General features: G+C 38.2%; 2 protein-coding genes across 2 annotated transcripts; one reads left to right on the forward strand and one right to left on the reverse strand.

Moving 5' to 3' along the window:
• Positions 1-4296: 4296 nt before the first annotated feature.
• Positions 4297-5810, reverse strand: LOC130737486 (protein RKD1-like). Its single transcript, XM_057589271.1, has 4 exons — positions 5725-5810; positions 5441-5598; positions 5009-5352; positions 4297-4524 (listed from the first exon to the last, which is right to left on the reverse strand). Exons 1-4 carry the CDS (start codon positions 5808-5810, stop codon positions 4297-4299), a joined length of 816 nt encoding a protein of 271 aa, XP_057445254.1.
• A 16836-nt stretch (positions 5811-22646) lies between these two features.
• LOC130737494 (uncharacterized) lies at positions 22647-23435 on the forward strand. Its single transcript, XM_057589284.1, has one exon. The coding sequence runs from the start codon at positions 22647-22649 to the stop codon at positions 23433-23435; it is 789 nt and encodes a 262-aa protein (XP_057445267.1).
• Positions 23436-23732: the final 297 nt, after the last annotated feature.

The following is a 23732-nucleotide window of genomic DNA, read 5'->3' on the forward strand; positions in this document are numbered from 1 at the left end:
ACCACTAATATTTACCTATAAAAAAAACAATTAGCTGTGTGTGTTTGTTTGAGTGAATAATGAACGTTTCACGCCTCTCTATGTCCATCTCCATTTAATGATTAAATTGAGAGATTTAAAGAAAAAAAAATAATAAAATATATGATATGTGATCTAAGAGCATCTCCAATGCTAGTTCTTATTTCTTAGTTCTTAACACTATTCATGTGGGTCCGTATTGCCACATGTGTTTAAGCAACTCTCAAGCAATTTTGCTTCAACCATGAGTTCTTAGTTATTAGTTATTAGTTCTTACCACTATTCATTTGGTCCCACCAACCACATTATTTATACTTTTTATTTTCATAAAATAATAAAACAAAACTCATAAAGTAATAAAGTAATTTGAATGAAAGAGAAATAATTAATATTTTAAGCTAAGAACTCAAAAAACAAAACTCTTTATATAAGAACTAAGTTCTTTTTTTAAAGAACTAAGGAGTCCATGTCAGCACCTCAAATGGTAAAGTTCTTATTTCTTAGTTCTTAACTCCAAAATAAGAACTAAAAACCTTGCATTTGAGATGCTCTAATAAAAAAATATAAAATATGAGAAGACACAATTGAAATGGTACAAAATTGAATTGTGAATACATTATTATTGTATTTGAATAGATGAGTATTTTAGCTAAGAATCTCACTTTCAAAAGCATACATAAAGATCTGGCTTCCATACTAAAATTACAGTAATATATATATACACCTCATTTTTTAAACACTTTATTTCCACCTTTTTTTATTCTATCTCTCTCCTTTTATCATCTATCATATCTCATACTTTCTCTCTCTTACTTTTTATTTTCTTTTTATCTCTCTCTTCCTTCACCCTCTTTCCACCCAAAGAGCTGGGTACATAACATTATTCCTAAAACTATAACACGTTGAGTTTATCATTAATTAGTTAAAAAACAAGCTGTCAAAAAAAACTAATTAACAATTATTTCAACTTCTTTTTTCACCATTATCCGATAAGATGTGATCTCAGTAAAATAAACTTTACCATTTTGCATTTAATTTTTTTTGCATATCTTTTTTTATTATTTTTCATAATTTTTCAAAATATTTAAATATTTGTTTTAATTTTACTTTCTTTTCACACAATTTCCCTTCATATTTTGTTTTTTAAACCCGGTAGGTAGAACAACACCTCTTTACATACTGGTTAAGCATTTTGTCACCCACATCCTGTGAAGCACAGATCGAAAGCTGACACTAGTCCTTTTTCCGTCGTTCAGGTATAATTTTTCTTTTTCACTTATCAGCATCTACAAATGTATTAATTTCACACTTGTTAATTAAATCCCCTTATTGTCTAAAAAGGTTCTCAACCAAATGACATCCTCAAGCTTGATTACCTTAAGAAGAAGGGAACATGGATTTCGCAATGAGAAATGCAGTTGTGGATATGTTGCAGAAGTCAAGGTGACAAACACAGATGGAGATCTAGACAAGTCATTTTACATATGTAAGACTAACACTTGTAACTTCTTCCAATTTTGTAATCCAAGTTTTTGTGAGATTGAAACTGCACTCAACATTGATGAGATGTTTGGAAGGCTTGAGATTGAAGCTCACTATTTGAGGGAGCGAAAAAGGGTGTTGAAAAAGGTTGCTGCCAGATTGGAGATGTTTTTGTTGATCATCATGACTATGACTACTTTATGTTTTGCTAGTATTGTCTTGGTGAAGCATGTATTGCCACAATGACCACTCTTTGTTTATGCCTCTAATTCACCATCTGAACCTCAAAGGCAAAATCCCTTCTGAAATGTATCTTCCAAACCTGCTAGCTTGGAGAAGCAGGATTAGCTTAGCATGTCAGAATTAATGTATGAACTTCATTTCTATTATAATGATCTTCTTTCTATTTAGGAAAAATGTATTTGTAAATTGTAATTCTTATTTTCAGAATTCAATTTTAATTTTTCTCTATCTGAATAAACTTTGTTTCATCAAATAAGATAAAGATGTTTTTTATGATCAACCAATTCCAACTCCACCTCTTGGAATAAGGTAAAAAAGGTAAAAATGAGAGAGAAACATAAAATATAAGAGAGAAGTAAAAAGAAGGCTTAAATAGGTTTTCAGTCTCTCACCTTTACCATATATTTGGTTTTCATCCCTCGCGGGAGCAAAGGTGAATTTTAGTCCCTAACCTTTATCAAAGGTTTGGTTTTTGTCCCTCCGGAGATCTGGGGTAACGCCGGAGCTCCGGCGGCCCATGTGGAATTAATGAGGCCATGTGGAATTTTTTATTTTAAATTATTTAATAAATAATCATTAAAATTGACAAAATAATTAATAATTAAACTATTCCTAATCTGTAAAAAAATTAATTGAAGAAAACATAACAAAAAAAAACTCTTTTAATCACCTTCTTTGTTCTTCCTCTTCATGTTCATCTTCATCAATGAAACCCAAACCCAGAAAGAATCCTAAATACACAGGAAAAAATCTCAACCCAAATTTTTTTTTTAATCAGACCTTAATTTTGATCTTGCAAATCATCAAATCAACTCATTCACACAAGTAGGAGAAAACCACCCATTCAATTAAGAGGAAAACCCAGAATAATCACTAAAAACCCAGAACCAGTGCGGAGGAAAGAACTTAAAATGAGCAAATGGTAGACTTTAGCTAGTTCAATTTGATTTTTTTAAATACACAAACTTATGACAATCAAAATACCATGATAAACAAATGGACATAATTTTCAAGCAAGATAAACAAATGAACTTGTTGCCTCTGTCGTTGTCGAGTTTCAATTTGATAAAATAAGAAAAAAATTAATTAAACCCCACCCGCCCATCACAACCCAGAACCCGCAACCTAAATGAATGGCTTTGTTCTTTCCTCCTTGCACAAATCTGGGTTCATCTTCGATTTGAATGGTACCACAGATCTGAGCATCAACTGTGTGTGTGAGAAAGAAAGGAAGAGAGAGAGAGAGACAGAGCTCACGACGGAGGTCTGGGTGTTGGTCGCGCATGTCGGCGTGGCGGCGCAGGGGCCTGGGTCCGAAGGGTGGCGCGTAGGGGTCGCCGTAGCAGAGGTTTGTTGCTGGAATGGATCGGTGACAGGGCCTGTTGTTGTGTTTGACACACAAGTTCTGTGAAGGGAATGCACAGTAAGAGGAAATGTAGAATGAACGTGAGAATGATGATGTTGAATTGGTTTTTTTTAGATGTGTTAACTAGATTAATTAAGTTTGAGTTAGTTTTATTTAGTTGTGTTAATTAGATTAGTTTATTAGTTTAATTATGTGTTTTTGTTTTCAAAAAAAATTATGTGATTTTTTTATATTTAAATGAAAAAAAAATCCACATCAGATTTATAATCCCACGTGGTCATGCCACATGGGCCACCGGAGCTCCGGCGTTGACCCAGAGCTCCGAAGGGATGAAAACCAAACATTTTGGCAAAGGTTGGGGACTAAAACTCACCTTTACTCCGGCGAGGGACAAAAACCAAACATATGGTAAATGTTAGGGACCAAAAATTTATGTTCGGAAATATAATAGGTTTGTATTTGTAACCTACATAGTTAAGGTTAAGGTTTCAGAAATAAGGGATTAAAGGATTTTTAAAATTTTGACATTTAATTAATAATTTAAATTTATTTATTTAATAATTATGTGCCTTAAATTTATTTATTTAATAATTATAAATGTGCAATTTTAATTTTAATAAATAATTACAATTGGTGTGTCCGATCAAGCTTGGTACTCAAATAAGGCTATAGCCATTTTTTCTCTAATCATAGATGGAAAGCTATAATTCGCTCATTATGGGAATAAAAAACATAATTAACCCCTGAATTCTATATTAATAATTTAAAAGCAATAAAAATATATGATATTTTTTTATTGACTTGATGAGTTAATTGTACAATATGTGCTTGAGCATGGTTCAAAGTTCAAACCCTACACCTCAAGTACATATCCCCAACTCTTAACTAATTTTTTTTAACTTGAGCATGTCGTACCTTGTAGAGGCCCAAGTCTTAGCAACAACTTACAATCTGGGCCAGACCATTTAAGTGCCTAGTTGTTGATTCTGGTCCCTTTTTTACTTGGACAAAAACACAAATCTGTACGACTAACTAAAAAATGAGCTAGTTACCTGATAAATAACAAGCGCAAAAATGCTAAAAGAGGAGTTACTTCTTTCCATTCATCAAAAAAGAAAAGAAAAAAAAAAAAGCAAAGTCAAAGCACATATAGATAGGCAAAATATATTAATCTGCTTCATGATAATTTATTCACTTCTTGCACTTCCACTAATAGAAGAAGATTGAGGTTCCATTAATCCCATGACCATGAGCTTCCTTCTCTTGTAGTTGGCCTTAAAGCAAGCTTGTCTAAGCCTTTTTGTAGTTTCTTCAAGTTCCAAATCTGGCATTTCCTCCACCATCTTCTTCTCCTTCTCTAATATCTCAATGGCACTTCTTATTCTTTCATCATGTCCCTCCAAATCTCCTTGCTCCTGCATAACCCATCAAAATATTGAGAGAAAATAAAAAAAATGTTTCAACTTCATAATTGTTGTGCTGGAAGCATGTGAACCCAAAATAATGGTTGTGGGGTGAGTAAGCCAAAGTTGTTGAAGTAGAAGCCTTAACAAAAATACCTTAAAGCAATTCTAATGCAACTCTCCAACTTATATATATACTAGTACTATTTAATTGTGTGTTTAACTCACTAATGCGAGACTTCTTTTTATATTTTCATCAATATAAACAATTCAACACATGAAGATCATACAATATATATATAGTATCAAAATCTCACACTGTATATAAATAATATTTGCAAGATTTAAATTGCAGGAAATGGCTTTGTAGTCCCCACATCAATATGGCGACTACAATTATACAGTTGCAACAGCATCAATCTTCATTTGTCCGCGATTTCATAACCACAACTAAAAACCTTGAATGTTTTCATGTCATGCTATGAGAAAGACTTACTTGTATGTTTTTTATGAGAGCTTGAAGGCTCATTAGCTTCCGATGGGGCCACCTCTGAATCCCTAACTCTCTGCACCTTTTCTTCAAATGGGTCAGCCCTACGTTAAGCTCTTTTGCTGCTTCTGAAATTGGCATGTAAAAGTACTTAGATACTGTCTTCCATGATAGCATTCTGGTATTGCTGACTTTATGATGATCTTCTATGCAATGCAAATCTTCCTTAATTTCCTTTACACTCTCTCCATCACTGCATGTTAAAAACACAGGCTTATCTGGAAAAATCCCAGCATCAATTTCGCTGTTCCACACCGAAAGTACATTTTTAACATCACAAAATCCATAGTCTGCAATGGCAATTTAGACGTAAAATCATGTCAAAACAAGGGACTAAGTGTGGAGAGTAGAAAAACTCATAATTTATAAAATGATAACCTTGTAGTGTGCTTATTGGTATTGGTTCTGGGGGCAGAGTTTCAAATAGAATATCAGGATAGTACCATTCGATATAAGGATTAGAATCAAAATTGCTATCTTGCATGGGAAACCCATATGGAAAATCAATTGAAACATACCCATCCCGAGCATTACCCCTGGAGAAAAGGAATGAAAATGAGAAATTTGAAACTTTAAAAGGAATTGCTAGACTTTTTCATGTGTGTGAAAATTGGTAAATGAACATGAAAAAGGGAAGTTAATTGTAGCAAAATTTGATTTACCTGCAAATGTCACATGAAGATAATTGGCACGTAGGTGCAAATGGATAATCTCCTATTTCATAGTTAGATTTCTGAGTACTCTCCATGTTGAAAGCTAACAACTAACAAAGTGTGGAATGAACAAAAAAAATTGGAAAATGTTTATATATACTATATATTCGAAAGAAGATAATTTATGATGATTCATGATGAGCATATAGGTAATTAACTTTTGGAGAATGTGCGCGCCGCATGTGTTCATTGTTTAACGTGTGCGCTACTGTGAGTTACAAGATGAATTCAGTTACCAGGATATACTCTACTCATTTAATTTAAAGGTTATCCATTATTATAGACTTTAATTCCATCATATGTGTAATTATGTAACAATTTTCATTATTATAAACAAATTTTCAAGAGATAAAAAGTGTATATAGGTTTGGCATTTCGGATTTAACTTAGTTCAAATCCCTCTTCGTTACGACAATTTCTCAATTGATAGGCAACCTCATCCTCAGAAAAATTCTCTGACGGTCCAACTTATTAGTGAGTCTATCTACTGGTCTCCCTGCGTGTCACTGACGTCATACCCATTAATTTGGAGTTTTTATTCTGGAAAAATAAATTTAAATACAAAATTGTGATGAGAAGTAATTTAAGATGCAAAACTGAATGCTATTAACTTCACATTCATTATTCTCATTAACAACTTATCTAGTGCGGCCCTCGTTTTTATCTCTTTATTTGAGAGAGTTATTGATCATTTATTCTTTAGTGGCTAGTGGATGATTGCTACCCTGAGACTAGAGTGTTGAGGTTCTTTAACCCATTCCCATATCGTAACCAAATAATGCTCCTATCATCAGTTATCAAGTGATAGTCACCTTCATCCAATATTGTGGAAATTTTTATCTACCAACCAAAGAAAAACTTCCTGAGCATTTCTGTAAATTTCTTGGACTTTAATTAATTATTAGTACCATATATAGAAGAAAAGAAGAAAAGTAGAATAGAAGGTGCTTATTACTTTTTCTTGAATTTTAATAATTCCTTTTGTAGATATTAATTTTCTAAGTTAATTTGAACTGAATAGTGAATACATAGGAAATGGATCTGCAAATTTTACTTTCATGTAGTAATTGTAACGTAACAGACTTATCAAATTCTCTAATCAATCACTCTCTTTCGGTTTTGAAGAGCGATGTGATGAACTCTTAATTAAGTTATATAATTATATTTAGTGTTTTGGAGAAATTAATTGAATAGTTATGTCTCATTAATCAAAAGAGCACTGTTAATCATAATCGTAAAAGCTTATAAAAAAAAATCATATTCGTAAAACACATATGAGTACTTAAAAGTTAAAATACATTTACTCAGTGAAAAAGTGAAAAATTAGCAAATAGCACATGGGGAATGAGCTCAAATAACAATGCTCTAAAAGATATGGATTTTTGGTAGATAAGAAGGGACTAAGGTCCGTTAAATAAAAACTAGGCTTAATTTCAGTTTGGGTTTCTGATGTTTCACAAATGTGCAGTCTGCACCCACTGTGTTTAAAATGTGTGGTCAACATCCCTCATGATTCCAGAAGGATCTATTGAGGCTCTTCCGTTAAGTTCCGTCAGTTGACTAAACAGAACTCGCTGACACTGCATTTTTTTAAAACACAATTATTAAATTCATTAATTCTGAAAAAGCAAATTAGTGACGGAAATAATCCGTCACAAACACAGGCCTCTTCCAAATGGAACACAAGGACATCACCTAAAACTCCATGAATTCCCATCACCCAAATCAACATCCCCAATCAAAATTTCTATGGCATTCTCTCTTTGTACTCCCTCTACAACCTCCAATCATTCAACATTCATATCTACATGCATCTGAATCCAACAGCACACCATTTAAAAATTCCAAAACACATCAACTAGTTGCAGACTTGCAGTACTGGTAGAAAATGAAGCCACCACCACGGCCAACCTCGTCCACACCGCCTTTCATCGTTCACGACCTCCAAGAAGGACTATACAAAATAATAGCGAAATATAGGATTCCTGCAAACCAACCCAATGCCTTGGAACCAACGAAGTAGTCAAAGAACACCAGCAGTACTATACCCAACAAGATAGAACAAGCCTACACCATTCCCGTCAACAAATCCTCCATTGAAGCTGCCCTCCAATTGCCCTCCATTCCTCATAAAGCAACAATTTAACATCCACATTCAGCCATCAAAAAGATAACCACAACCATATGTTGTAGTATAAATTGGGAGAGCCACAAATGAAACTCCATTAAGGTCACTGTAGGATCACGCGCTTACCACTACGCCAAAACCAATTGGTGTTAGTGAGGGCGCAACGTTATTTCTTATAGCGTAGCATTGTAAGATCAAGTTTTGATCTAGTAGTACAACTCTATGTTTTGATGATTACAAGTTAACCTTTTGATATGAACAATTGTGGTACTCTAACGTGTTTTTCTGAGTGTGCTATTTACAGGCTCTGACCTCAACTCAATCTCACACAAATCAGAAGCACTGTGTATAAAGAGTGACCCAAGCAACGCTTTCGCATTCACCATGTTCAGTATGAACAGTGGAAAAGCTTCAGAAGTTCTGAAGCTATACAAACTCTGATGTGGACTCAGTCGCTAGAAGCTCTGAAGATCCAGAAGTTCTGATAACCAAGAAACACTGAAGGTTCAGATGTTCTGATGGTGTAGAAGACTCTGAAGATCCAGAAGCTGAATAGTGGAAACTCTGAAGTCCAGAAGCAAGAAACTCTGAAGGCCATGTTCTTCCCTCTGAGTTCAGAATCAGAAGATACAATGGTCAGAGGATCTGTGCTTTCCCTCTGACTCTGATCAACCGGCTTCACAAGTTCCAATATGAAGTATTCCCCTGATCAGAAGTCTCCTAGGTTAAAAGGTCAAGTCGCTATCCAAGTACAAAAGCAAGTGTACCTTCCTAACGACCTACCTAACGTTCTCAGCCACAGCAGAAGCTGGATTTTCCAGAACTGCCCTCCAACGGTAGCATTTCCCATGCAACGCTCAACCCTAATCCTTGGAGTATATATAAAGGCTGAAGATTGAAAGAAGCGGAAAAAGAAACTAAGTAGAAGCAATACACACGCGCAAGACATATTCAAAATATTCTAAGCTTTCTTTCACCTGAAATTCATTGTGTTTACTATAAGCTTTTTAGAAGCAATTTCTTGGTAAACAAGAACTTCATATACAGTTGTATAGTTTGCCTTTAGGAGATCAAGGTTGATCGGATCCTAGAGAAGACTAAGAGAGTGAATCTTAGTGTGAGCTAAGTCAGTGTAATTGTTAGTCACTTGTAGGTTTCAAGTGCAGTTGTAACTCTTACCTGATTAGTGGATTGCCTTCATTCTAAGAAGGAAGAAATCACCTTAACGGGTGGACTGGAGTAGCTTGAGTGATTTATCAAGTGAACCAGGATAAAATCCTTGTGTGCTTTTCTATCTCTTATCTTTAGCACTTAAGTTCTCAAAAGATTTGTCAAAATCTTTAAGGTGAAAGTTTTGTTCTGAAAACGTTATTCAAACCCCCCCCCCCTTTCTACCGTTTTTCATACCTTCAATTGGTATCAGAGCCTGGTTCTGATTACCACACCTAACAGTGTTCAGTGATCCGGGCCGGTGTGAAAAACAATGGCTGCCACCACCAGTGAAACTCAAAGAGATGGTTACAACGCAAAGCCTCCTATGTTCGATGGTCAAAGGTTCGAATATTGGAAAGATAGACTGGAAAGTTTCTTTCTGGGTTTCGATGCAGATCTCTGGGATATTATTGTGGATGGCTATGAGCGTCCAGTTGATGCAGATGGCAAGAAGATCCCAAGGTCAGAGATGACTGCAGAACAAAAGAAGCTGTACTCACAACATCACAAAGCAAGAGCAATTCTTCTAAGTGCTATTTCCTATGAGGAGTACCAGAAGATTACCGATCGTGAGTTTGCTAAAGGCATTTTTGATTCTCTGAAGATGTCTCATGAAGGAAACAAGAAAGTCAAAGAATCAAAGGCATTGTCTTTGATCCAAAAGTATGAATCCTTCATCATGGAGCCAAATGAGTCCATTGAAGAAATGTTCTCCAGATTTCAATTGCTTGTAGCTGGCATACGACCTCTCAACAAGAGCTACACAACAAAAGATCATGTCATAAGGGTCATCAGGTGTCTTCCTGAAAGTTGGATGCCTTTGGTGACTTCAATAGAGCTCACGAGAGACGTTGAGAATATGAGTTTAGAAGAACTCATCAGCATTTTGAAATGCCATGAGCTGAAACGCTCAGAGATGCAAGATCTGAGGAAAAAGTCCATAGCCTTGAAATCCAAATCTGAAAAGGCTAAGGTTGAGAAGTCAAAGGCTCTTCAAGCTGAAGAAGAAGAATCTGAAGAAGCATCAGAAGATTCTGATGAAGATGAGCTGACTCTGATCTCCAAGAGACTCAACCGCATCTGGAAGCACAGGCAGAGCAAGTTCAAAGGCTCTGGAAAGGCAAAAGGCAAGTATGAGTCCTCAGGCCAGAAGAAGTCTTCAATCAAGGAAGTCACATGTTTTGAGTGCAAAGAATCTGGACACTACAAAAGTGATTGTCCAAAGTTGAAGAAAGACAAGAAGCCAAAGAAGCACTTCAAGACCAAGAAGAGTCTGATGGTGACATTCGATGAATCAGAGTCAGAGGATGTTGACTCTGATGGTGAAGTCCAAGGACTCATGGCCATTGTCAAAGACAAAGGAGCAGAGTCAAAGGAAGCTGTTGACTCTGACTCAGAATCAGAAGGAGATCCTAACTCAGACGATGAAAATGAGGTATTCGCTTCCTTCTCTACCTCTGAACTGAAACATGCTTTGTCTGATATCATGGATAAGTATAACTCTTTATTGTCTAAGCATAAAAAGTTGAAAAAGAACTTATCTGCTGTCTCTAAGACTCCTTCTGAACATGAGAAAATTATTTCTGATTTGAAAAATGAAAATCATGCTTTGGTAAATTCTAACTCTGTGCTTAAGAATCAGATTGCTAAGTTAGAAGAAATTGTTGCCTGTGATGCCTCTGATTGTAGAAATGAATCTAAGTATGAAAAGTCTTTTCAAAGATTCCTAGCTAAAAGCGTGGATAGAAGCTTAATGGCTTCAATGATCTATGGCGTAAGCAGAAATGGAATGCATGGCATTGGCTATTCTAAACCAATTAGAAATAAGCCTTCTGTGTCTAAAGCTAAATCCTTGTATGAATGCTTTGTTCCCTCTGGTACCATATTGCCTGATCCTGTACCTGCTAAAGTTGCTAAACATCCTCTTAAAAAGGGATCTTTCTCTATGACTAAATATCATGCAAGTATTCCTTTAAAATATTATGTTGAGACACCCAAGGTGATCAGAACCTCTGGGGTAACTAACAAAAGAGGACCCAGAAAGTGGGTACCTAAGGACAAGATCATCTATGTTGCAGATATCCTTGATAGCTCCACTGAAACACCAATCATGGTATCTGGACAGTGGATGCTCGCGTCACATGACGGGAGAAAAGCGTATGTTCCGAGAGCTGAAACTTAAGCCTGGAGGCGAAGTTGGCTTCGGAGGAAATGAAAAGGGTAAAATTGTTGGTACTGGTACTATTTGTGTAGATAGTAGTCCATGCATTGATAATGTTTTATTGGTAGACGGTTTAACACATAACTTATTGTCTATAAGTCAATTAGCTGACAAGGGTTATGATGTTATATTCAATCAAAAGTCCTGCCGGGCTGTAAGTCAGATCGATGGCTCTGTTCTGTTTAACAGCAAGAGGAAGAACAACATTTATAAGATCAGATTATCTGAATTGGAGGCTCAGAATGTGAAGTGCCTTCTGTCTGTTAATGAAGAGCAGTGGGTATGGCATAGACGGTTAGGGCATGCCAGTATGAGAAAGATTTCTCAGCTGAGCAAGCTAAACCTTGTCAGGGGCTTACCCAATCTGAAGTTCGCTTCAGACGCTCTTTGTGAAGCATGTCAGAAAGGCAAATTCACAAAAGTCCCTTTCAAGGCAAAGAATGTTGTCTCAACCTCAAGGCCGTTGGAACTTCTGCATATCGACCTTTTTGGACCAGTGAAAACTGAGTCTATAGGTGGCAAGAGATATGGGATGGTTATCGTTGATGACTATAGCCGCTGGACATGGGTAAAGTTTCTAACCCGCAAGGATGAGTCTCATGCTGTGTTCTCTACCTTCATTGCTCAAGTGCAAAACGAGAAGGCTTGTAGGATTGTGCGTGTCAGAAGTGACCATGGTGGAGAGTTTGAGAATGACAAGTTTGAGAGTCTGTTTGATTCCTATGGAATTGCACATGATTTCTCTTGTCCCAGAACTCCTCAACAAAATGGTGTTGTTGAGAGGAAGAACAGAACTCTTCAGGAGATGGCTAGAACCATGCTCCAAGAAACTGGCATGGCTAAGCACTTTTGGGCAGAGGCAGTAAATACAGCATGTTACATTCAGAACAGAATCTCTGTGAGACCAATTCTGAATAAGACTCCTTATGAATTGTGGAAGAACATAAAACCCAACATTTCTTATTTTCATCCTTTTGGCTGTGTTTGTTATGTTCTCAATACTAAGGATAGATTGCATAAATTTGATGCTAAGTCTTCTAAGTGTCTATTACTTGGTTATTCTGATAGATCTAAAGGTTTTAGATTTTATAATACTGATGCTAAGACTATTGAAGAATCTATTCATGTTAGATTTGATGATAAGCTTGACTCTGACCAGTCAAAGCTAGTTGAAAAGTTTGCAGATTTAAGCATTAATGTTTCTGACAAAGGCAAAGCTCCAGAGGAAGTTGAGCCAGAGGAAGATGAACCAGAGGAAGAAGCTGGTCCCTCTAACTCACAAACTCTGAAGAAGAGCAGAATCACTGCAGCTCACCCTAAGGAATTGATTCTGGGCAACAAAGATGAACCAGTCAGAACCAGATCTGCCTTCAGACCCTCTGAAGAGACCTTGCTGAGTCTGAAAGGATTGGTGTCCTTAATTGAACCCAAGTCCATAGATGAAGCTCTTCAGGACAAGGATTGGATTCTGGCCATGGAAGAAGAACTTAATCAATTCTCCAAGAACGATGTTTGGAGCTTAGTGAAGAAGCCTGAGAGTGTCCATGTTATTGGAACGAAATGGGTATTCAGAAACAAGCTAAATGAGAAAGGAGAAGTAGTCAGAAACAAGGCAAGGCTAGTTGCTCAAGGCTACAGCCAGCAGGAAGGAATAGACTACACTGAAACATTTGCTCCGGTAGCAAGACTGGAGGCAATTAGACTGTTGATCTCCTTCTCAGTAAATCACAACATAGTTCTACATCAGATGGACGTAAAGAGTGCCTTCCTAAATGATTATATCTCAGAGGAAGTCTATGTTCATCAACCCCCAGGTTTTGAAGATGAAAAGAAACCAGACCATGTGCTCAAATTGAAGAAATCACTCTACGGTCTGAAGCAAGCTCCTAGAGCATGGTATGAGAGACTTAGCTCATTCCTTCTGGAGAATGAGTTTGTAAGGGGTAAAGTAGATACAACTCTTTTTTGCAAGACTTATAAAGATGATATCTTAATTGTGCAAATTTATGTTGATGATATTATATTTGGTTCTGCTAATCAATCTCTATGCAAAGAATTTTCTGAGATGATGCAGGCTGAATTTGAGATGAGTATGATGGGAGAATTAAAGTACTTTCTGGGAATACAAGTTGATCAAACACCAGAAGGAACATATATCCATCAGAGCAAGTACACTAAAGAACTTCTGAAGAAGTTCAATATGCTGGAATCTACAGTGGCCAAGACTCCAATGCATCCTACATGCATTTTGGAGAAAGAAGATAAAAGTGGTAAAGTATGTCAGAAGCTCTATCGTGGAATGATAGGTTCACTTCTATACTTAACTGCATCTAGGCCAGACATATTATTTAGTGTTCACTTATGTGCTCGTTTCCAATCAGATCCAAGGGAAACCCACTTAACTGCTGTTAAGAGGATCCTAAGGTATCTGAAAGGCACCACTAACCTTGGCTTGATGTATAAGAAAACATCAGAGTATAAGCTTTCAGGTTATTGTGATGCTGATTATGCTGGAGATAGAACAGAGAGAAAAAGTACTTCTGGAAATTGTCAATTTCTGGGAAGCAATCTAGTCTCATGGGCAAGCAAGAGGCAATCAACCATTGCACTATCAACTGCAGAGGCAGAATATATCTCAGCAGCAATATGCAGCACTCAGATGCTCTGGATGAAACATCAGCTGGAGGATTATCAGATCCTTGAGAGCAATATCCCAATTTATTGTGATAACACTGCTGCAATCTCGTTGAGCAAGAATCCTATCTTGCATTCAAGGGCAAAGCACATTGAGGTAAAGTATCACTTCATTAGAGATTATGTGCAGAAGGGCGTACTTCTTCTGAAGTTTGTTGATACTGACCATCAATGGGCAGATATCTTTACAAAGCCCTTAGCAGAGGATAGATTTAATTTTATTCTGAAAAATCTAAACATGGACTTTTGTCCAGAGTGAAGATGGATCAGAACCTCTGACTATGATACTTCTTGATCAGAAGATGTCTAGTCCAGAAGGTAACTCAATCAGAGTGTGTGTGCCCACTGGTACTGACTCTGAAGCTGAGACAACAACACGTGTGTCAGAATTTCTGATGCATAATTCCTTGTGCCCGTGTGACAGTCTGTTATGATTGCGTGTAGATATGCTTATCTCCTGTGTGTGATTGTGTATTTTACTGTTACTATCTATCTTTAATTTTCAACCGTTGATCTTACAGTGCTTTTTGAATCAACAACGGTTATTTGATAAAACCCACTATACACACACGTTCTCGTTCACTTCCGGTTTTCACTCTCGCACTCTCTGCTTTTCAAAACCGCCTCTTTCTTGATTTCTCTCTCGATCTCTCTTCATCCTTCAAACTTCATCTTCTACCTCAAACCTTCAACCTCTTCAAAATGGTGAGACAAACCAGAAGATCTACTGCAGATGCACCTCAGTTCCCTCACATGGAAGTTGGTTTGGCAACGGGTCAAAGGGGCTCTGAGAACCCGGCACAAGAACAAGTTCAAGTTCAAGAGCAGATTGTTCCTATTGCAGAACGGGGCTGTGCCGTTCACTGCGTATTTGCTCCTGAGGAACTCCAAGTCCTGGCAGAATGGAGATTCAACCTCGATAACTTGGCTGCAAATGGGTATGATCTTCGTCCTGAAGTTCAAGCTCAAGGTTGGGGAAACTATTTCAATCGACTTCGAGGACCGGTGTATGAGAAATTGGTAAAGGAATTCTGGAAGCTCGCAGACTGCGATGACACTCAGGTGGTCTCTCACATTCTTGGCAGGAAGATCATTATCACTGAGAAGTCATTCGTGAATCTGCTAGGAGCAGAAACTGCTTATGGGTATCGGTTCCAACTGACGGAATCCAAGCTGAAACCCATCACCAAAGACAAAGTCAACAAGGCCCTGTACACCACCTTCAAACCGGGCAAGACGAGTTACAAGGTGATGGATCTTCACCCCAAACTCAGAATCTGGCACAAGATCCTGCTCAACTGCATCAATCAGAGACCGAAGGGCAGTTCCCCAGATTACATCAACTTCAACCAGAAGGCGATGCTGTTCTTCATTCAAGACAAGGAGAAGATCTGCCTTCCCTACTTCCTGTTCTCCTACTTAAAGGAATGCATCCGGAAGTCTCGCACCACCGCCTCCATCAAGTCTGCAATCAAATACATCCCTTTTGGGAGGCTGCTCTCAGACTTTCTCATTGAAAGCAACTTGGTGCAAGATTTGATCGATGCTGGTTGCACAGAGGATTTGAGCACAATTGTCAGTGATGTCTTCACTGCAAACTCCTTGAAGAAGATGGGCTTAATCCAGAAGAAGATTGCTCCTGCTCATGAAGACTCATCTTCTGAGATCAGAGGAAGAAGAATGCCTCTGAATGACTACCCTCTGTGGACTCAAGCAGACCATCCTGAAGCCATCAGATGCTATGTTGAAGACCTCAGGGCTCAAGGATTCGAGATTGACCTTGATGATTTCATCAGCAGACTACCGCCAGCTCCAGAGTTTCCTTCTCCTCCAAAGAAGAAAGCTCAGAGGAAGATGGTTCTGGAAGAATCCTCTGAAGAATCTGATGTCCCTCTGGTCAAGAAGACAAAGAGAAAGCCTGATGATGGTGATGATGATGATAGTGAGGATGGTCCTCCAAAGAAGAAGCAGAAGAAGGTCAGAATCGTGGTGAAGCCTACTCGGGTGGAACCAGCTGCTGCAGTGGTCAGAAGGACTGAACCTCCTGCCAGAGTGACTCGATCATCAGCACATTCAAGTAAGCCTGCACTTGCTTCTGATGATGATTTGAATTTATTTGATGCACTCCCTATTTCTGCCTTGCTTCAACACTCCTCAAATCCCCTCACTCCTATTCCTGAATCCCAACCAGCCGCACAAACCACCTCTCCACCACATTCCCCAAGATCTTCCTTCTTTCAACCTTCTCCTACTGAAGCACCTCTCTGGAATTTGCTTCAGAACCCAACCTCTAGGTCAGAAGAACCAACATCTCTCCTTACCATTCCGTACGACCCATTATCTTCTGAACCAATCGTCCAAGACCAACCCGAGCCCAACCAAACAGAACCACAACCCAGAACGTCTGATCACTCTGCTCTCAGAGCATCAGCACGTCCTGCTGCCAGAACCACGGATACAGACTCTTCAACAGCTTTCACACCTGTATCCTTCCCAACCAATGTTATTGACTCTCCTCCCTCCAATACCTCTGAATCAATTAGAAAATTCATGGAGGTTAGAAAAGAAAAGGTATCTGCCTTGGAAGAGTATTACCTTACCTGTCCAAGCCCTAGGAGATATCCTGGCCCTAGACCTGAACGTCTAGTTGACCCAGATGAACCTATCTTGGCCAATCCTATCCAAGAGGCAGACCCCTTAGTTCAACAAGCTCACCCTGTCCCTGACCAACAAGAGCCCATTCAACCAGACCCTGAACCTGAACAATCAGTGTCTAACCAATCCTCGGTTAGATCACCTCACCCTCTGGTTGAAACTTCAAACCCTCACCTTGGAACCTCTGAACCCAATGCTCCCATGATTAACATTGGTTCTCCACAAGGTGCCTCTGAAGCCCATAGCAGCAATCACCCAGCCTCTCCTGAACCCAACCTCTCCATAATTCCCTATACTCACCTTCAACCCACATCTCTCTCTGAGTGCATCAATATCTTCTATCATGAAGCCTCTTTGAGGCTCCGCAATGTGCACGGTCAGACTGATCTCAGTGAGAATGCTGAAAATGTGGCTGATGAGTGGAACAATCTGAGCACTTGGCTAGTGGCTCAAGTTCCAATTATGATGCAGCTCCTGCATGCAGAGGGCAGTCAGAGCATTGAGGCTGCAAAGCAAAGGCTTGCTAGGAGGGTGGCTCTTCACGAACTCGAACAGAGAAATAAGCTTCTTGAAGCTATTGAAGAAGCCCAGAGAAAGAAAGAACAAGCAGACGAAGCTGCACGTGAAGCAGCAGCTCAGGCTGAACAAGCCAGACTTGAGGCAGAGCGTCTTGAAGCTGAGGCTGAGGCAGAGCGACTTGCACCAGTTGTGTTTACTCCTGCTGCTTCTGCTTCCATTCCAGAACCTCAAGCTGCTCAGAATGTTCCTTCCAGCTCTACTCAGACAAGCTCATCCAGACTCGACATCATGGAACAACGTCTTGACACTCATGAATCCATGCTGATTGAGATGAAGCACATGATGATGGAACTTCTGAGACGCACTGACAAACCTTAGTTTTTAGGATCTCTCTTTTTCTTCTTTTTCGTTAACTTTGTTTTCCTTTTGTTAAACTCTGTTTCTTTTTATTTATTTATTCTCTTTTGTTCGTTTGTGATTATATATGCATATATATCTATATACTTATGTCACATATGTTTGCAAAAGTCTTTTTTATTCATTGTTCTATGTTTACATCATATTTCTTTACATCATATAATCTAGAATGGAGGTTCCCTCCTCATTCTTCTGCACTCCTGGCGCTGCTCTGACCTATCCTTTTCCAGACGATCCAGTACATGCTGGATGTTGTTGAGTCTGACCTTTAGCTCATCTTTCTCCAGAATCTCTTCTGAAGTCCTGAGTTTCTCTTCCAAGATTTCTTTTTCTTCCAGCAGCTTGAGTTCAAGCCGGCTGAGTTCTTGCACCTCCTCCACGAAGGCAAGAAATTCCTTCAGGTCTCTCTCCAACTCTGGACGCAGGTCCTCTTCCAGCAGTGTCCGTGTCAGCTCCGCGATGGTTGTTGCACCCTCTGGATGCCTGATGTTCAGGAACAGGTCCTCTTCAAAGGCCTTCTTCCTCAGCTCTTCTAGTGCTACGTTGTATGATGCCATTTTTTTTCTTACTGAAAATTATTCGAGGTGTGAAGCTTACCTTTCTCTCAAACGCTTTTTATAGGCTTCACTTTCTCTCTGAAAGTTAATGCTATTACAGTTTCTCGAGGTTAAGTTCTTGGTAACTAACCCTTCTATTTACTCACTTGACCGGTGGTAAACGTTCATCCCTTGCATTAACTCTTCTATTTATTTTCGCCTAACTCTGATTCTTGCATCGTTTTCATTTTCTTTAAACCTAGACCTTCTCTAAGGGGGAGTACCTTGTACTTCAAGCTAAGTTTTTCACACCCCAAGCTTTTTGCTTATGACAAAAAGGGGGAGTAAACCCAGTTTTTGATGTGTAAGATGTGTTAGTGTGATTTATTTTTCTTTTGGAGAATTTAAGAGTTCCACCTTCATGACCATAGATGTGTCACTGGGCAAATACAAGGAATACATTTCACTTCTTCTGAAGTGATTCTAAGTTGACTCTGATACCCAAGACTCTGATACCTTGTCCCTGACTCTGATCACTTATGCGCTCTGATTATTCGTTCTTCATCTATGTCATAAGTTTTTCACTCTGAACTCTTACATCATTTAGCTCAGAATCTAGACTTTACTAACGTTTTCAACAAGTATTAGATTCAGGGGGAGCTAAGCTCAGAATCAAGCAGTGACTTGAATTCAGAATGAGCAAGATAAACTATTCACATCAGGATAAGTATTATTCTATATCTCTAAACTCTGAGTGAATTCAGTTTAATGTTTAAGAATTGTTCATCAAAAATCTTAGTTTTGTCATCATCAAAAAGGGGGAGATTGTAAGATCAAGTTTTGATCTAGTAGTACAACTCTATGTTTTGATGATTACAAGTTAACCTTTTGATATGAACAATTGTGGTACTCTAACGTGTTTTTCTGAGTGTGCTATTTACAGGCTCTGACCTCAACTCAATCTCACACAAATCAGAAGCACTGTGTATAAAGAGTGACCCAAGCAACGCTTTCGCATTCACCATGTTCAGTATGAACAGTGGAAAAGCTTCAGAAGTTCTGAAGCTATAAAAACTCTGATGTGGACTCAGTCGCTAGAAGCTCTGAAGATCCAGAAGTTCTGATAACCAAGAAACACTGAAGGTTCAGATGTTCTGATGGTGTAGAAGACTCTGAAGATCCAGAAGCTGAATAGTGGAAACTCTGAAGTCCAGAAGCAAGAAACTCTGAAGGCCATGTTCTTCCCTCTGAGTTCAGAATCAGAAGATACAATGGTCAGAGGATCTGTGCTTTCCCTCTGACTCTGATCAACCGGCTTCACAAGTTCCAATATGAAGTATTCCCCTGATCAGAAGTCTCCTAGGTTAAAAGGTCAAGTCGCTATCCAAGTACAAAAGCAAGTGTACCTTCCTAACGACCTACCTAACGTTCTCAGCCACAGCAGAAGCTGGATTTTCCAGAACTGCCCTCCAACGGTAGCATTTCCCATGCAACGCTCAACCCTAATCCTTGGAGTATATATAAAGGCTGAAGATTGAAAGAAGCGGAAAAAGAAACTAAGTAGAAGCAATACACACGCGCAAGACATATTCAAAATATTCTAAGCTTTCTTTCACCTGAAATTCATTGTGTTTACTATAAGCTTTTTAGAAGCAATTTCTTGGTAAACAAGAACTTCATATACAGTTGTATAGTTTGCCTTTAGGAGATCAAGGTTGATCGGATCCTAGAGAAGACTAAGAGAGTGAATCTTAGTGTGAGCTAAGTCAGTGTAATTGTTAGTCACTTGTAGGTTTCAAGTGCAGTTGTAACTCTTACCTGATTAGTGGATTGCCTTCATTCTAAGAAGGAAGAAATCACCTTAACGGGTGGACTGGAGTAGCTTGAGTGATTTATCAAGTGAACCAGGATAAAATCCTTGTGTGCTTTTCTATCTCTTATCTTTAGCACTTAAGTTCTCAAAAGATTTGTCAAAATCTTTAAGGTGGAAGTTTTGTTCTGAAAACGTTATTCAAACCCCCCCCCCTTTCTACCGTTTTTCATACCTTCAGTCACGAGCCTCCCTATAGCATACAGTAGATGTGGCACCATGAACACCAGCCGAGTCTGTAACACCCCGTTTTTAATTAAAATAATGTTGGTATTTTATTTTAATTAAGATTATATTGTATGGTGGTTTAATAGGTGATATAATAATACTTTAATGAAATAAAATATTTTTTTGTGATGCTGGGTGTGTTTTATGAAATGGAAGAGAGTTAGGGGGTGAAAGTTAGGATTAAAAATAGAGACAAGGACTAGGAGAGATTTTAGGATTTTTAGTTTAGCCCTTGAGGAATTAGGTTTAGATGGTTTAATAAGGATGGGGAAGCAGCTAAAGAAAAGAAAGAAGAGGACGCGTGAAAGAAGAAGAAAAAGAAAGAAGAGGACGCGTGAAAGAAGAAGGAAGAGGAAAGGAAGAGAGCTAGGGTTCATCATCAATCACGGTAAGGGTGTGAGCTTTATCCTATAATTGTAGTATGATGATAGGTTGATGTAGAGCCATGCCTAGGAACCCTGAATTCGGAATTTTCGAAATTTGATTTTGAGGTAGAAGTGTTTCTGTCAGTTTTCTGTGCTGGACAGGGAACTTCTTGGTCCGATATCACCCAATTCTAGCGTTCAAATAAACATTTGGTAAACTAAGAAATTGTAGGATTTTTAATCGGCTTTCCAGGCGTATAAAGAACGTAATTTTTGGTTTAGTAATGAGTTCTAGAGATCGTTTTTAGTGACCGATGTACCTGCTGTTTCTGTCAGTTTCTGTGCTGGACAGCGAACTTCGTGGTCTGATATCACCCAGTTCTAAGGTTCAAATGAAAATTTGGTAAACTAAGAAATTGTAGGGTTTTTAATCCGCTTTCTATGAGTGTAAAGAACGTAATTTGTAGTTTAGTAATGAGTCCTGGAGATCGTTTTTAGTGACCGATGTGCCTGCTGTTTTTCAGAAAACGGATTACTGTACTTGTTTTTCAGAAAATTATTACTGTATCTGTTATTTAATTTGGGTACTCTTTTGAATTTTGGATATATGGATTATGGTGATTTATTTGAATTGGTGAAAATGAATATTTTGAATTCAATAAGATGAATTATTGGAATTGGTTGTTGATGAAGTGAGAATTGTTGTATTGCTGTTTTGCAAATGTGATTATTTGATAACAGGTTGAAGTGTTGTTTGAGCAAATATGATGAGATTTTCATTATGGAAAGCGATGAAGAAATATGTTATATAATGCATGTATAGAGTTGAGATGTTTGCACAAATACACTTCATACAGTCATAGACATGTCTGCTAGTTACTGCGGTGCTAGAGAGTGTTCCAGAACCCGGTGATAGAGGTATGTCTGCTAGTTACTGCGGAGCTAGAGAATGTCCCTAAACCGGGGTAGTTCTGGAAGTCTGATAGACTTTATTTGGTGGTTAACTGTTCTGTGTGAACGCGGTGATACCGCTAAGGTTAACAATTGGTACCACATGCATGTGCATTAGAGTCACACATTGAGTCTCACGTTTTTGAGTGGTCCTATGTGATGGAAGAAATATAAGAACTGTGATAGTTGTTGTTGGTGAATATCTGTGAATGATGTTGTTAGTAAAAGTTTGGATGACGTTTACTTTGTTAAAGATATTTTATTGTGGAACAAAGTTGCTAAGTAGAACTGTCTATGGAAATAATGAGTAAGGAAAGTATTATTGTGAAGAGAAATTTTTTATAATGTAAACTTCTGTATTGTTCTTTCATTACCTGTTATTATGCTTAATTATATGATGAAGTTCTCACCCTTCTGTTGGAACGATGTTCTATGCGACATCGTACAGGTACAGGTGCTAGTGGAGCATCTCATGAGAAGTAGACAGAGAGCTATATACTGTTATTTAGATAGTTATCTAGTAGTATGAGGGTCAATTGCTCTGTATGTAACATTGGGGGACGTGGTTTAATAAATTATTTTGATGAGAGTAATTGACAAGTCTTTTTGGTTCTTTCTTTTGTAAACTTGAGTTACATGGAGTTGACGTTTTTGGATGGCCATAATGCCTATACTTCTTTTACTGAATTTTTTTTATTGAAGTATGTCTGGAAGATGATTTTTTGATGATTCTATTTATTTCCGTTGTGCAATGAATAAAAGATGAAGTATGATTATTTTATGAAATATTTTGATCTAAAGTTTGAAAACGTGACATATGTTATTAAGGATATATGTAGTCTTGGAATATTTTTGTAATGCTCTCTTTGAATATGCGTATAATCACTCTGATGTAAGTTTAAAATAAACAAGGGGATTAGAGGGTGTTACATTAGTGGTATCAGAGCCTGGTTGGTCAGTGACCAAGTTTTTAGTATAATATATATTCTAATACTTGCTGATACTCGATATGTGTAAGTAGCACTATCGAGCTGTTGTTTGATAAGAGGTGTTGGCTGTTTGGAGATTCAGGAAAATGGTTGCCGGAAGGAATGATGAAGCTATCGCTGAGGCATTGGCAATGTTGGCTGGCGCCATTGGGCAAGGTCAGCAAGCGAACCTTGGGAACCATAATCAGGATGAATTCCGTGCTTTGGGAAAGTTTCAGAGGAACAATCCGCCAACCTTTGAAGGAGCATACGACCCTGACAAAGCACAGGCATGGCTGAAAGCAATTGAGAAGATCTTTCGAGTCATGAATTGTACTGATGCGCAGAAGGTGCAGTTTGGCACCCATATGCTTGAGAAAGAAGCTGAAGATTGGTGGGACAACACTGTTCAGAGGTTTGAAGGTGATGGGATGGAGATTACTTGGGATCTTTTCAAGGGTGCATTTCTGGAGAAGTACTATCCAGAAGATGTGCGTGGAAAGAAGGAAATTGAGTTTCCTGAACTGAAGAAGGGTAATGGAACTGTGGCGGAGTATGCTACAAAGTTTGAGGAATTGATTAAGTTTTGTCCCCACTACAATACTGCCGAAGCGGAGAGATCTAAGTGTAACAAGTTTGTGAATGGTTTGAGACCTGAGATCAAGAAGGCTGTGGGATATCAACAGATTATCCGATTTTCTGATCTGGTTAACAGGAGTAGGATATATGATGAGGATAGCAGGGAAAGTGCTGCTCACTACAAGTCTTTGAAAGAGAAGAAAGAAAAGGGGCAATTCAGAGGGAAACCGTATGGGAATCCTGCTGATAAGGGTAAACAAGAAGCTGGTCATGACAAGAAGCTGGTCTATGCGACATCGTACAGGTACAGGTGCTAGTGGAGCATCTCATGAGAAGTAGACAGAGAGCTATATACTGTTATTTAGATAGTTATCTAGTAGTATGAGGGTCAATTGCTCTGTATGTAACATTGGGGGACGTGGTTTAATAAATTATTTTGATGAGAGTAATTGGCAACTCTTTTTGGTTCTTTCTTTTGTAAACTTGAGTTACATGAAGTTGACGTTTTTGGATGGCCATAATGCCTATACTTCTTTTACTGAATTTTTTTTATTGAAGTATGTCTGGAAGATGATTTTTTGATGATTCTATTTATTTCCGTTGTGCAATGCATA

This window comes from Lotus japonicus, chromosome 1 (assembly GCF_012489685.1).
Source record: "Lotus japonicus ecotype B-129 chromosome 1, LjGifu_v1.2".
Lineage (NCBI taxonomy): Eukaryota > Viridiplantae > Streptophyta > Magnoliopsida > Fabales > Fabaceae > Lotus > Lotus japonicus.

Bases quoted from the DNA above. Each gene is read 5' to 3' on its own strand.
- LOC130737486 (XM_057589271.1), bottom strand. From the start codon at position 5,810: ATGGAGAGTACTCAGAAATCTAACTATGAAATAGGAGATTATCCATTT. The intron at 5,353-5,440 runs GTTATCATTTTA...TTGCCATTGCAG, and splicing joins ACCAATAAGCACACTACAAG to ACTATGGATTTTGTGATGTT. The intron at 4,525-5,008 runs GTAAGTCTTTCT...TGGGTTATGCAG, and splicing joins CTCTCATAAAAAACATACAA to GAGCAAGGAGATTTGGAGGG.
- LOC130737494 (XM_057589284.1), top strand. From the start codon at position 22,647: ATGGTTGCCGGAAGGAATGATGAAGCTATCGCTGAGGCATTGGCAATG.